This window comes from Lepisma saccharinum, chromosome 20 (assembly GCF_977018435.1).
Source record: "Lepisma saccharinum chromosome 20, izLepSacc3.1, whole genome shotgun sequence".
Taxonomy (NCBI): domain Eukaryota; kingdom Metazoa; phylum Arthropoda; class Insecta; order Zygentoma; family Lepismatidae; genus Lepisma; species Lepisma saccharinum.
In genome coordinates this window covers 2,209,923-2,226,237 of record NC_139248.1, presented here as the reverse complement: position 1 = coordinate 2,226,237, position 16,315 = coordinate 2,209,923, and the positions used below count along the sequence as shown (strand labels likewise).

General features: G+C 36.9%; 1 protein-coding gene across 3 annotated transcripts in view; it reads left to right on the top strand.

The window, feature by feature from the left end:
- The window catches only part of LOC146003634 (uncharacterized), a 21,501-nt gene extending 5,186 nt beyond the window's left edge, over positions 1-16,315 (top strand). For all 3 annotated transcript variants that reach the window (XM_083141958.1, XM_083141959.1, XM_083141957.1), the window contains exons 3-5: positions 199-345; positions 6,543-6,625; positions 13,094-16,315. In XM_083141958.1, the coding sequence (XP_082998084.1) occupies positions 199-345; positions 6,543-6,625; positions 13,094-14,522 (1,659 nt within the window). In that variant the 3' untranslated portion in view covers positions 14,523-16,315. The remainder of the gene's footprint in view (positions 1-198; positions 346-6,542; positions 6,626-13,093) is intronic.

Genomic DNA, 16,315 nt, shown 5'->3' with positions numbered 1-16,315 from the left:
TACTTCCATCACATAATCCAGAATATTAAATCAACGTTACTTTTAAACCTCTGCATGTTTACAGACTGAATAGATTAATTTAAATGATCATGTACTAGCGCAATATGTGCTAGAATTAGTTGCTGGTAATGGTGATGGCTTAAAAGTTTGACATGTGTGTTATTTGAAGTAATGATTTTCTCCTTGGCTGTTTTACAGATGAACATGGCTGATAACTTGCCAAAGCATGTTTGCAGTCCTTGTATTGTGCAGTTGCAAGCTTGCAGCAGGATTCTTACTTCCTTTGGTAGGGCTGAGAGCAACCTGAAAGCCTACGTTGCCAACTCAAGGAAGAACACAATTGAGGTGAGCTTTTCATGCTGATAATAGATTCAGTTTGCCCATTCAAGTGTTCATCGCTGCACCGCTGTTTACGCTATCGGCAAGCGAGGCACTCGCAGCCATATGTCTGCACTGTGAACTGTCGGTGAATCAAGCATGCAAGATTCCGTAACTAGTGAGTAAGTAACTAAATAGTGATTTATTTACTTACCAATTTATGAAAGAAGGTGCTAATCTGGCCGCGTTCATTGTCTACACATTTTGACACCTCTTGATGAAGTTACCCATAACTATGCCGCAGTTCCCGTTGATTAAAGTTGATAATTGCTTTCTTCACTTCTTCCAGGGAGTGTGGATTTGACTTGTATGTAACATTTTTTAATCTACCCGAGAAATAAAAATCACATGGAACTTTTACACCTGAGAATCTTGTTTCAAATCGCCTTTGAACTCCACATGCCGATTGATTTAACACATATGAATCATAATTAAATACGTGCTGTGCAGCCGGCCCCCGTGGCAGAATGGTTAGCACATTGCGCTATGATGCCAGGGGTCCCAGATTCAAATCCTGGCCTGGGCATGGATATTTGTGAGTGTCCATTCATCAATTTCATCATATCATAACTCATCCCCATCTTCGCATATTAGCCAAAAGTGCCACAAGAAGCAAAGTAAAATACAGCAAATCAATAAATCAACAACGTGCTGTGCAGTAGAAAGCATCTGCTGCGCCATAACACACTTTGTGGTTAAATACACTAGAGAAAACACAATACGTAACAAGCACCCTATTACTTCACAGTCACTGACTAATAAACAGGCCACACACTACAAAACAAGGACCCTTATCACTTCAATCTCCTGTCTACTTTCAGGACCTCCGTAAAAACTTGTTTCTAGAACCCCTCGCCAGCTTACCTTAGTGGGTGTCTTAATAAAGATGTATCAAAAAAGTATGCGCATCAAAAGTGACTAGTTTGAACACCTCCTTTTATAATTCTGGTAAGTAAATCACTTCTTAAAATAATTTCAGGAACTGTGTGAACTTGCTTCATTGACACTCTACGATGCCGCAAGTGTCTCGCTTGTCGATAGCACAAACAGCAGCATGGCGGTGTACACTTGAATGGATCACTCTGTACAATAAGGTACAACATGCCCTACCGATAGCACAATTGTGTTTTCTCACATAGTCCCGATTTGTAGCTGGTGTGCGGCTAGTGTCAGTCCGGGGATTGGCCTGTTTCTGACCCACAAGAATCATCCCATGCCTCCCCTTACCTGCCCCTTTCAACATCCGTGATATGACATTTTTGGACACAGTGAATCCACACTCCTTGCACAGTTTTATAATGGCACTAGTTTACGTCGGAAAGTGCAGTTATGTAACCCTCCCATTATGCACTGAATTTCGGTGGCATTCTTCCTGATACATAATTACCACATTTGTCACGCACAGTCAACGGTCCAATGTGCCCACATGACTGGCAGCTTTGTTCTCTTTCTGCTTGGTGGTGCTGCACAAGGTGTGCAATTTTGTCACCATAGATCGGAAACAACCTCTGTATTTGACCAAAAACACCTACTCTTACAATGTCATATGTCATGCTCTAAAGAGAAGCCCCACTTACTACCTTGTACTGGCGGCAATCTCTATAAAGATCAGCTGCAGTTTTCTTTCTTTCATCAACATTGTTGTTAAGGAATGTTTCTTCAAGGGGTCTGTTTAAGGTTTCCAATAATTGGTTGATTGGTTGAATGCACAGAAAAGCTAATTTGCCCTGGACCTACAGTTTAAACTCGGATCCGAACCACTGTGGGAAGTTGCCTCCACTAGTTATCAAACCTGGAACCCTTTTATTATAAGGCGATGATGGTACCACTATGTCATCAAGGAGGCCAGTTTTCTTTAATTGCCTATAGCTCAATGTTTCATCATCATCTATCGCCGTTTCCTGCCTCTGGCTGGGTCGACATAAAATTCAATTTCCATTTTCTTCTGGTCTTCCACCACTCCTCTCTTTCCACGGTGTTCCAATCTTGTCCTCTTCTCCTAACACTCTCCGCTATCTGCTCTTTCCACTGACATCTTGGTCTCCCTCTTGGCCTTATTCCCACTCCTTGTGTATTGAAAGCTCTTACTGGTAGTCTTTCTGCATCCATCCTCTTCATGTGTCCAAACCATCTCATCTGTGCCTGATCTATCCTGTCCTGAAGCTTCACCACACCCACTGTCGGATCTCCTCATTCCTTATTCTATCCCTTCTAGTCTTCCCCAATATACTCCTTAAAAATGTCCTCTTCACTGTGTGCATCTTTCTTTTGTTTCTCTGTCATTGTCCAAGTCTCTGCTCCGTATGTAATTATTGCCACATAGTATGTGATATATGTTACCTTCTTACATTTCATAGGTACATCCCTGTTCCATATTAATCTTTGAACACTTTGGTATAGTCCACCACTCATTTGTCCTCTTCTGCAGAGGCATCACCTGAAGTGGTTTCACAGAGAACACAAACACCCAACCGAAAACGGAACATTTTCATTTTGTTGTCTTTTCACAATAAAACACTGCATTTCAATTTACTTATTTTACAAGATAATTTTTATCGGAGAATGCTGATAGTGGCGGAGGGTACGAGGTATATTTTTTCCTTTCGTTAGCTTCTGTATTGGGGAAAAGTAAACAGTAGCAAGCACTGTTTGCATTGTTATAGTAATTCCTAACATTTTCGATGTTTTAGCCAAATATCTTTCTTTTCCAATACATTTCACCAAAAATTAAGGCTGCAAACCTCCTCAACAACTCCATTGCAAATAGTCGTCGTGCTTTAGGTTCTAAAATACTGTATCACCAAACTGAGCAAATTTACACACATCGATAGTTGAAATGTGTTGCTTATACCTTTAGATAATGTAGATGAGTCAAAACGAAAGAAGACGACACTGTTAGCAGAAAATAGTATTTATTTTGGTACACATGTAAAAGGAGTATGGATAATCACCAATTACATTTTTATGGAAAATAGATTATAATTGTTATAAACTCCTACAGATAAGCTTTAAAACAATAATTTTTAATTCATGATGGATGCAGTAAACGCAGTTTAAAATTACTTATGTGCAATTCTGAAATTTCGTATTTCTGCGTTGCACAATTAAATGGTTGTATCCTATTAATTTCAAAGACTCTCTGTCTTCATTCACAAAGGGTGCGGCATCTGGAGTGGAGATGGTACTATGTGCAGATGGTTTTGCCAATGTAGATGATGTGGCATTGGCATGTGGCCTTGTAGACACCAGGGGATACAAGCTTGGGTAGATAGTATCTCTTGAAATCTTCCGATTTGGGATATAGGTTTTTGTGCCAGTCGGATGTTGTAGGGTTTGAGGGACTTGGCGAATTTGCCTGATGTGGTGGGGTGGTGATTTTTGCATTGTTTAAGAAGTTGCTAATAATTTTTCCTTGTTTTTGATGGAGTCTTCACAGGCATCAAGGGGGGGGGGGGGGACACGATAATTCTCAATAAATTAAAATTGGCCTGTATTTTGTAAAAGTATTTTCGCTAAGCACTCCTGGCGTAGTGTCTAGCACAATGCGCTACAAATACAAGGTCCCAGGTTTGTATCCTCGATTAAACACTCGCTGTTATATTCGTACTTTTATGTTGCTTTTCTTCAACATTTGGCAAAGGCACCTGAAGATAGAAAGGAATCTTAGCTTCGATTGTTGGCTAAAATTTTGCCTTTTGTATGCTCCATTATGCACTCTTCTCTGCGATGGTGATCAATAATTGATTTCTCTGTGTGTTTGTAGCCCCCTCGGTCTGGGGGAAGGGGTGTACATTTTCTCTGATTTTAGGCTGGCTGTGAACACCCAAGGATTTACTCCACGCGATGCCACTGATCTTCTGTTTATCTCCTCATCTATTCTTCCACTTCTCTCAATTATGCTTCCTAGATATTTGAAGCTCTCCACTACCCTTAACTCTTCCATGTCCATCTTTATTCTTGGTTCATTTCTGGCTCTGTTTCTTATTGTTATTAGCACCTCGCTCTTTTCTGCACTGAATTCTATTCCTGCTCTTTTGATTCCCTCATTCCAACTATCAAGCTGTCTCTGTACTACTTCTTCCCTGTTTCCCCATATTACTAACTCATCAGCGAACAACAGGGCTTTCATCTCTTCCTGTCCTATCTTCTTCCCCACCTCTTCGTTAATTGCATCCGTTGTAATTATGAAGAGCAGTGAGCACTTCCCTGTTTTAGTTCATTACTTATAGTGAACCACTCTGTTCTTTCCACTGGTGTCTTCACACAACTCTGGTTGGCCTTGTATGTGCTCTGCACTTTACACACTATCTCTTCCTCGACTCCTTTCTCTCTTAGAGCCTTCCAAATCTTTGTTCTGTCCATGCTATCATATGCCTTTTCTATATCTAGGAATGCCAAAATCAAATCATTTCCATACTCGTAGTGCCTTTCCCGCATTTGCCTTATGGTGAATATCAGATCTACTGTTAATTTGCTTCTTCCAAATCCATACTGTTCCTCTCTCATGTTCAGCTCTGTTACTTGCCTTATTTTCTCATACTCCTTTTCTGAGTGGCACATTAGTGTTATTCCTCTGTAGTTTTTACATTCCTTTCTGTCACCCTTCTTGAATATGGGAATTACTAGTCCTTTTGTCCTATCTCTTGGCACTTCTCTCTCTTGCCACACTGTTTTCAACACTCTGTACAGCCACTGCACACCAATCACTCCTGCTCCTAGTATCATTTCCACTGGCACTTCATCTACTCCAGGTGCTCGACCTCTCTTCAGTGCTTCCTCCACTTCTTTCCATGTGAGATTCATTTTTTTCCTTCCTGTTTTCTTTTTTCTTCACTTCTTCATGTTCATTTCCTTTTTTCATGTTCAGCAATTTCTCGAAATTATTTCTCCACATTCTCCTTATTTCTTCATCCTCTTCTACAACGTTTCCCCTGTCTCCTCTTTCTCTTCTCCTTTCCGTATACCATACAATAATTTCTTGTTCCCATCTACATCTTCTATCACTTGGGCCCATTCTTCCTTCCACTTTCTTCTTGCCTCTTTCTTCTTTTCCACGTACTCTTTTTGTGCATTTTGATTTAAATTTATACCATTTTCAATGTAATAAATGGTTTTATTTATATTATCATAGATGCCTAATAAAAGTTGATTGGTATTTGATGTCGTGGCTAAAGGTGTTCAATTTTTTTTATTATCCACTTCACACTCCTTAAATTTCATTCCGCACCCCCTCAGCACTTGATTAATCCTGGCGCTGCTGCTGCCTGAAACATCATCTTGGTATGGAGTGTCTCTGTGCGACTGTTATCAAGGATAATATTACTAATGGAAGTATGTGTTTTTTTCTCTTAGATGTTTAGATAATCAGTTTGTATAGATACAAGATAATATACAGTTATTTTAAGTGAGATAGGTGCACAGGATTCAAGAAGTGCAAATGAAAGAGAGGAGGGAAAATGAAATAGAGAGAAAAGTGGCATAAACGAAACACATCTGAATAAACAGGGGAGAGAAAATGAACAAGAATGAAAGAGAAATTGGTACAAAATGGGTGGAGGTAGTAAAAAAGCATGTGAAAGTAAATTGTTTTAGATTCCAGAGCCACCTTCAATTTTCAGCACAAAAGTGGAAGACTTAACTTGCCAGACCTGTTAAAGGACAGAGTGAAGGTCAGTGCTATCAGGAGGAGGAGGGGAGGGAAGACAACCAATTGTGAGACCAAGGGAGGACAGGAAGGCCAGTTTTCCTACGAAGAAACAAAGGAAAGACTATCAATTCCTTAGAAGTGTTGAGTGACTAGGCATGTAAGGTTGTGTGTATGTTTGACTTGGCTTGGGAAAGTTCAGGATGATATAACATGCGTGAAGTTTCATATTTCCGCATAGTACAATTGGATAGTTTTTCCTGATTAATTTTGAAGGCTCACTGCTTAAAGAAACTATCCAGTTGTGCAATGCAGAAACATGAAAGTTCACTTATGTAATACTTAAACTGCATTTACCGCATTCAGCATGTAAAGGATGAAATATTGCATGAAAAATATAATAAAAAACACTTAAAATAATTCTATATTATTTTGCATCAATGTAAGTATGTTAGTGGTTAAGATATGATGTGTAGCTAACGTAAAGCTTCCAATTATAAAGAAAATGTTATTTTTGCAGGAATCTGCAAGTACCGCAGAAGAATTCATGAATTTAAAGAAGTGGGAACCTGCTGTATCTCAAGAACTATCTGGACTAGAGAGGTATGTAACAATATCCTTAAATCTTTAATAGAGCTAAAGTGATATCAATATTCTTACTGATTCCCTCTGATAGTAATACTTGTAAATTGTAACAATTGAAAGTAGTACAGAATAGTTATACATTTTAATAATTTTTCCATTGGCATTATACTACAAATCTATCAAAATTTTGCTTTAAAATATTATTAATAACTTCACATCAGATAACCATTTAATCATAAAATGCACTTCTCTCCACAATGGTTTTGTGTAAATACTGAAATATGATACATTCTACATAATTTCCAGGAAATTTAGGAAAGTCTTGCATGACTTCACAAGTCATATGAACTCCAGAAAAGTATTGGCCGGTATCGGTGATTAAATTCCAACCCGTACTGATACCTCTGGTATTAGCATATATCGGTATCAGCTCAGCCCTAATTTATAGGTTGATTGATTGAATTGGTGTTTTAAGTCCACTTTATGCAAGTAAGGCTAATCAGGACAACGTACAGTTTAAAGTGGGATCCGAACCACCATGTGCCTTCACCAGGTATCGAACCCGGGACCCCTTGATTACAAGGTGACAACGCTACCACTGCACCAACAGGAAGGCCCTCCTTAGGGGGAAAATCAATACATTATAATACATGTAAATAATTATTTACGTGTTGGTAATAAAATGATTACAGTTTGTTATGGTTAGATACAGATAGGATTCTGATGGTGGCAGTGTGCAATACTGGCACAAGTCTGCTTTGTGCACATAAAGGCTAATCGGGACTGGACATACACTTTAAAATTGGATTTAAACCACCATGTGCTTCCATTGGGTATCGAACTTGGGACTGCTTGATTACAAGATGAAGATGCTACCACTGTGTATACATCCTTCTTAGCTATGCCTCCTCATGTTAGAGAAGCTAGAAAGAAGCCAACTGTCTACTTTCAGTATTCTAACTAAGCCAATCAATATTGTACCAGAGTTAATCTGTGCTGATAGACATATTTTTTTCTGTAACAAACATATTTCTTTAAAATAATAATATGTCAGATGCATGAATCAATAACATTTTAGAGAAAAACTCCAATACATTTATAAAAATATGAAATTTAACATTTTTGTCATAGCAATCAAGGTGCATTTAAATATCCAATTATCAATATTTGAACAATAATAATAACCAATAATCAGGACCATCTATTTGATTTGTAACTAGTTGGAACTCCTCATCTAAGTTTCAACAAAGGAAAATATCTCCCATATCTCTTCTAAATAAACCTTTCATTTTTGATAACAGTTACATGGTATGTCCATAAAGAAACCAACCTTTTTGAAATAAAATTTTTATTAACTTCTCGTGCAATGTAATCCAAGCATTTCTTCCATTGCTTGAATGCAAGCTGATGTGTCGTAAATAATTTTCTTTTTGTCTTTTGTCTTGTGGAAATGGTGTCCTTTGAGTTTGGTAGTTTTATCAGTCACCTTGTGTATTGTAGCACCACACAACAAGTAGAACTTAGTTGGGATTCAATTTTTGTCTTTTGCATATGAAGACATGGTAGTGTACACCAATGGTAACACTATTAAGCCATGTTTCCATGTTAAAAAATGCTACAGTTGCTGTCCAAGGCAGTTTATTACAGTATAGACACTTTATGCGTGTTGTTTCCACCCTGTATCAGGGTCCTTCTCAGATGGAGATTTTAGTTTGATTTAGTTCTCCCATCTGAGGAAGGCTGGCCTCCATAGTGTAGTGGTTATCACATCATGCTATGCCAGTTGTCCTGGGTTTGAATCCCAGCCTGGGCATGGATGTTCTTCGTGAGTTTCCCCTTATCATCTTCACCATATCGTCACTCATCCTCGTCTTTGCAATTAGTCAAAAAGTGGCAAAAATGCAAAACGAAGTAAACCAAATCAAACTATCTGAAGAAGATCCTGATTTAGGGTAGAAATGTTGCATGGAAAGTATTTTTAATGCATAAAAACACTACAGATAGGCAGCTGTTAGTGGAGCATTGTGCACCGAGATAAATAGCTATTATAATGCATGTAGCTCAAATATATATGAATTAGCAATGTTTTACTTTTTTACTGCATGCATTTTCTTTTCATTGTAAATTTTAGACAATGGTCATACGTGCATTCTGTAATGCTACACTGCTATTTTTAGTGTGTACAAATCAGTGTGTATACCAGCACGGAAAACCTGAAAAAGTCTGGGAACAGGGTGGCTATTCTAGCACCATGATAAAATTCAAGTATAATTCCAGGTTTTCAACGCGAACTTTCCAAAAATTCAAGGCTACAAGCAGATATTTTCTCTATTTCAACCTTACATATTATGGCCTCTCAACACCCTCACACATACAAAAGCAAATGAAGTAACAATATAAAGGGCCTGTGCACGCATGTAACCAGGGGGGCTAAGGGGCCTGGAGTCCCCCCTGAAATCGGGCCTCCCCGATGGCGCAGTGGTAGCGTCGCCGCCTTGTAATCAAGGGATCCCGGGTTCGATACCCGGTGGAGGCACAAGTGGTTCGGATTAGGGATGGCCAGATCCGGATCCTGACAGATCCGAAATCCGGATCCGGTTGGTTCCGGATCCTAAATTTTTTCGGATCCGGATCCGCAGATCCGGATCCGTTTTGCCATCCCACATGCGCTTATTTGGAAAGTAAGAATGTGTTTATAACATATTGTTACCTGCTAATATACACACACACACACACACATATATATATATATATATATATATATATATATATATATATATATATATATATATATATATAATATACATACATACATACACACATATATATAGTGTGTGTGCGCGCGTGCGTGATATGTAATTAATTAATACACATAAAAGGGAGGTCTAAGTCTCCCCCTCCGATTTCCATTAAACTTGGCAGGTGTATAGAGGGGCCCAAAGGAAGAAATACGTGTTTTTGTGTTTCAGATAAAAAACTGTTTTAGTAGACCCCCTAGAACAGATTTTTAGCCGAAACAAAAAAAACACGTATTTCTTCCTTTGGCCCTCTCTATACATCTCCCAAGTCTCATGGAAATCGGAGGGGGACACAGGGGTCAAATGCCCACTTAAATTTGTCCTCATCTTGACATTTAAGGGGGTTTTGCCCCCTAAAACAGTTTTTTAGCTGAAACAAAAAAATACGTATTTCTTCCATTGGGCCTTATTATACACCTGCCAAGTTTCTTGGAAATCGGAGGGGGACACTTACATAACCTCCCTTGTTAGTCTTACACTTTGTAATTATATAACACTGCATATATTATAATGTTTTATTTTAATTTGTAAAACTGTAACTGTAGAAAAATTGTATAATTTTTGTATAACATTTGAATCTTGTTATATGTGTTACAGGTTTCATCCTGGAATGGAATTTCTCACATTTATGTGTGTTTTCATTTCCAATACATTCGAATTAATACATACTCCTATTCGTTTCAACGGCATTGACAAAATCACCTCTGACATTTTATGTTAAAAAAGTAAGATTATTTTTGTGCACGTGTGTGTTAGCCGATGCCTAGCAAAGTATTTTAGGAACAACACTTGAAAAAAATTCTTGTAGGACTAACTAATGAAAAATTTCTTTGTAATCGAAGATCATAATACCTTTTAAGGTGTGGTAATATTATAATGGGATTGAGATACGAAACTCTCGGATCCTGAACTTTCGGATCCGGATCCAGATCCGTAACTTTTGGATCCGGATCCGGATCCGAACGGATCCGGCTAGTTCGGATCCCACTTTAAACTGTAGGTCCAGTTCCGATTAGCCTTACTGTGCATAAAGTGGACTTAAAGCAACATATCAATCAATCAATCGTCCCTGAAATCCTACAAATGTCAAATTTAAAAATTGTATAGTGGTAATTAATTCTCCTTCCTTAGTAGGATTAAACATTAGATCAAAAAAAGTTTAGTGTATAATAGAGGAACAGGTTATAGTTTTATATTCTACCATTTAATCCAAAGAATAAATGGATCCACTGCTCTCAAAATGTATAGTTTTCTTTGTGAGTTTTCTTATGAGTAAAATTTGACTCTAACTTTTAAAGCCTTTTTTTTAATGGAATGTGTAAAAGTTAATAACAAAATACAATAACTATGAATTTCAGTACACTAACTACAAAATGTAAGAAAAATAATGGACTACAATCCATTATTCGCTCATACGATCGAGTAGCAAAGTCTATATATAATAATAATAACACTAAATTTGGATTGAAATCGGTTTATTTTTAATAACTTATAATAGTTATTATTGTAAAATGACAATTATAACCATGGTAATAATAATTATTATTATCATTACTATTTCGACTAATCAAGTTTTATCAGTGGCCTGCTTCATCTACAAATATTTCTGGTGATGCCTGTTCTGATAAGGGATGAGACACCCCGAAATATAATCCTGGCTAAAGGCCTGGGTCTGTGTGATTTCAATGTATCCAAATTTTCTAATTCAATTTAATTTAACTGTATATTTACAACATTTAATCTGAGGTTCGTAGTTTACATTTGCTATTTCACATACTCAGACTCAAAATACATCTACAAATACAAATCACAAATGTTACAGTATAAAATTGTTAATTTTGTAAGAATTTCAAACTCATCAAAATCTAACTAATCATCTTCAAGATATCTTATCTTGCAATAATCTTCCATCTGTCAGATAGATTGTTATGCAAAGGTCACTAAGAAAGTGAATGGATCGAGAGAATTCTGTTTTATTTTTCACACAGCATTCTTTTCCTTCCTCGATAAAAATAAAAACTAAACTGTGAACAACTCACCTAAGGGCATTTATAAATTCAATAGGATTTGGATTAATAAAAGTTGTAATTTTGCATGTCTATGGAGAAAAATTCCCGGTGAGTAGCCACCCTGGAGAATATACTTTTTCTAGAAAAGTCAAGAGAAATTTACTATGGAAAAATCCATATTTTTGTAGAGGTGCACTAAAAGTAAGTTTTGAACAAAGAGGAAAATGACAAGCAAGACATCACCCTTCCATCTAGGTGCACTTTTTGACACTCTTTCTGCACTCACACGTCTACTTGGTTACAAAGTATAAGACATAGTTGTCTGCTTCGTTGATTTGGTCTCAGCACCATTTGCACTATGTTCAGGAGCCGTGGCACAGTGTTGTGTATAATCACATTGTACGTGCTAACCAATCAGATGAATCATGAAACTGGCAGGCAGGCATTTGTTGAATCTTGTGGACTTGAATACCACTTATCCTTCAATTGGTTGAGCATGCTCTCTTTGCACCAGCCTGACAATGGGATGCACCTGCACTACACCTTGTGTCATAATTGTAGCGAATTTGTTGTGGACAAACTATACTTCAGTTTCATATACTGAGTTTATTCAGTAGCTACAATACAAATTGCATAGTTTCATGTACTCTGGGGAACTGTTTTCAAGTAGAAATCTGCCAACAGTAAACAGCATTTACCACTTGCAATTTTGGGTTGTGTTTGTTCGATATGAGGAGTTATGCATATACTGGGTGTTTCATAAATAATTGAGGGGGGTTACAAAATTTATTGCAATTAAAGTATTGAACATACGTTAATGAAACCAATCCAGAATGAACGGGAACTCAAACAGTATTTTTATACCTACAAATATTCAATGTGTGCACTACGGATGACACGACACACATCAACATGATAGTCTATTTCTTTCCACACTAGCATCAACATGGGCCTGTCGATAGTGTCTATTGCTGCAGTGATAAGCTCCCTTAGGGATGCGATATCAAGTGGCATCGGTGAGACGAATACCCTGTCTTTGATGAAACCTTGCAAAAAGAAGTCCCACGGTGCAAGGTTGGCTGATCTTGGGGACAAAATCACTGTGAGTGATGTGGCTGATTTGAGTGTCGCCTAGCAGCAGGGATACGAACTCTTAACAAAACATACATGCACAAACTGTTTGAGTTCCTCATTCTTTCTGGACTGTTTTCATTAACGAAACTTCAATACTTTACTTGCAATAAATTTTGAAACCCCTCAATTATTTATGAAACACCTGCTATTATTACATTTTAATTAATTATTTCATTTTTTATTCTATAATTGTTACGACTTTTTACAAAAATAAATTCTTTGTTTACCAGCAGTTAATATGTGGCAATTATTACACAAAAGCTCTACCTTAATGCCCCTATCCAAAACTCAATTTCTGTTCAGTTTCCCTTCTCGTTATTACTTTTATCTGGGTTAAGTGCGATTTTGAGTGTGGGATTTAATAAAAATGTATTGACCTTCTCATACACATGAATTGCTATAATGACTTGCCCTAGAAAATTTTGATTCTTGGTCTGGAAAACCTGCAGAAGTCCAGGAAGTTTGTTTTAAGAAATTCCAGACACCCTGCATATATGCTCACTTAAAAATTTAAATGATGTCTTGAAAATGTTTGTATTCTCTAGGTGTACAGGCCAAGCTAAGGATGTAGGATCATTGTCAGATGAGTCAGTTAGAGCAGGCGGCACCTCACAGAATGAAACCCGAAGTATTGGTCTCAGCATGGAGGAATTGTTTAAGATTCACAGTTTGGACGTAAAGCTTCCAGTGAAGTGTGATCTTTGTGAGAAGTCTTTCAGGAAATTTAAAACTTTTGACAAGCACATGCTATCACATGAAGAAAGTACCCTTTATCTGTGTCAGTTCTGCAGCAATTCGTATGTTTCCTGGAGCAACCTGGTGGCACATCGTAAAGTTTGCCACAAAGGTAAAATGCTGAGTTGTCAAGACTGCAGCGAAAAAAGGGCATATACAATAAAAAACATTACGTATCCAGTTGAGAAGTTCAAGTATGGCTGTGAAGAATGTAACGAAGGATTTTGCAGTTCAAATGAATTGTATAAACATTATAAAAAGCACAAGGAAAATATTTTTAGTAGTAATCAAAGGATCAAACCTCCCAAAAAGCAATGCCCTAAATGCAAATATTTTTTCAAATCTCAGGAAGATTTGAACCAGCACACGGCATTGGTTAATAATGGATATTATTACTGTTGTAATATTTGTAATGAAAAATTCTGCAATATTCAAATATGTATCTTACATAAACGAAAGCATTTGCTGGCCTCGAGAATTAACTTGTGTTGGCAGTGTGGTTTAGTTTTTCCAAAAAAGTCAGCCCTTCGGAAGCACAGAACAATACATGCTAACAGAAAATTGTATACATGCAATATATGTACAAAGTCATTCAAAAGGGAGCACAGCTTCGAGATGCACAAGTATAAGCACCCGATTTCATTGCAGTACAAGTGCATAAAGTGTTCAGTGTCACTTGAGGAATGGACCTCGTACGTTGAACATTTCCGGCACCATTCTTTGGAAGATAAAATTTTGTGCAATATTTGCGGCCGGAGCAAAGACAGTGAGGAATTCCTCATGCATTACAAAGCATGCCACGATACAGTTTTAGATCAAATTGATCTGATGAAAACCGACAAGCCGAGATGCAACATTTGTCAGAAAAGCTTTTCCAAATTGTCTTCACTCCAGCATCACGAAAATTTGCATAAACAAGGACAAAGATTTTGCAAGTGTGATATCTGCGACAGGCTTTTTATAAAGCAGGAGCGATTGGCTAAGCACCTAGAAATGCATTTCCCCAATGCAGAATATCCTAAAAGGTATAAAGCTCTGAAAGGATTCGTTAAAACGCAGTTCATGTGCGAGTATTGTGGCAAATTTTTCCCACAAGGCTCGTATCTAAATAGACATAGGAAGTCACACACCTCAGAAAACCCCTATGAATGTGAAGTCTGCGCTAAAAAATTCAGGTTGGAGAAGAACTTGGTTAAACATAGAAAAATACATAAACATTTCTTGAACTCGCCAAGTTGAGTAAATAATTTCAGTTTGGAAGCTGCATATCATGATCTTACAGATTCATTCCTGGCACCATTACTATGGAAGCAAAGGCTTATAAGTAGGGCTCGGAAGTTGAGGAAACATCCTTTTTCTTCCTAGTGTCCGAAGACGAGGCCCAACATAATATATGTTCATTTTGGGTCATTGTAGGCCAGAAAAAGGTGGGTTTTATTTGGCCTATTTTGCCTTTTTCGGCTTTTTTTGGCTTATTGGTCCTTTTTTAGCCTTTTTTCTAGGTCTTAATGGCTTTTTTTGCAACTTCACCTTCTTTTGACTATGTTTTTACTGCTCATTCTCAATTCGAATCATCATCACTTCATCACCTCTTAAATATCCTTTCTGTAGTAAAGAAATAATAATAATAATAAAAGAACATATATTTGAACCATCCCTGAAATGAGAGAAAAACATTTTTGGATGACTGAAGCAGGTACGGTACAAGGTCCTTTAACCGTAACTTGTCTGGAAGGTCGCGCTGTAAGTGGCAACTTTCTTTTGTTTTGAAGCTTTCAGCACGTTGTATACGACCAGACAGCACATGCCTGCAAAGATCTCAAGTCAGATAAGGAGGTGCCACGCATATTCATTAAATATGTAATTAGAACTGAAGTTATTAATTAATTTGGATCACATTTATATGTCCTTTTTTCCGTTTTTAGGTCCTTTTTTTGATATTTTTAGGTATTTTTTTGGCAATTTATAGGTCTTCAACTTCCGAGCCCAACTTATAAGCAATAACACTCGCAAGCAAAGCTTCTCCTTACCCTTGTTCTCTCACTTAGGAGTAGATAAGTCTTAATGGTAACTGAAAATCACGACTCGAGTAGGAAATTGACGTGGGCTGTGGAATTCCATAATACCAGGGATGGAAAACTGTCAGTGAATTAACAAATATTGATCTGCAGTTCGTCAGTTGTTTTGTTTTGTTTATTGTTAATAGATTGGTCAGTAAAGTCAGTATTTTTTGTGTTGATGACTGGAATTTCTTTTTTTTTTTGTTATTGTTATTGCATTTTTGAGATACATGATGACTTTCCAGTAAAATTATATTTATTTTTTTAGTTCATTTAAAGATAATGTCTTCTTTACATATTTTTTCTAACCCCGAAGTAACTGTTATTATTAGGGCATGGATTTCTATGTATTTAAATATTTTTTTAAATGCCTAGCATTGTTGACAGAACATTAACATTAACATTGTTGACATTGCTGACAGAATTGTTTAGCACATAAATTTACATATTTTCACTGTTTTGACATAAAATCAAATATTTCACTGATACAGCATGTTTAGAACAGTTTTTTCCTTCTTAAATAACTAAATAACATAAAATTACATATTTTCATTGTTTTCACATAAAATCAAATATTTTAATTTTTTTCACATAAAATCAAATATTTTAATTGTTTTCACATAAAATCAAATATTTTAACGATAGTGTGTGTTTAGTACATATTTTTCCTTTTTAAGTAACGAATTTTACATTTTGGTAAGGTAATCTACACTTTAGAAACCTCTCATTGCCTTTGATTGATGCAGTACATGAGGTTGATAATGCCCCTAAGCACTTGGAAAGGTAGGGGTGAAGATTGCCGGCACAATTGTACAAAAAGCTAGTTCCCTATTTGAAGGAAACCATGGTTTCCAAACTATGCATTCTGTAGCTGCTGCTTTGATCGGTGACTAAACCTTAATATGCTAATGTTCTACTAACCTGTACAATTTAAGAATAATATTTGAGAAACTGTTCCAGAATTTGTAATGA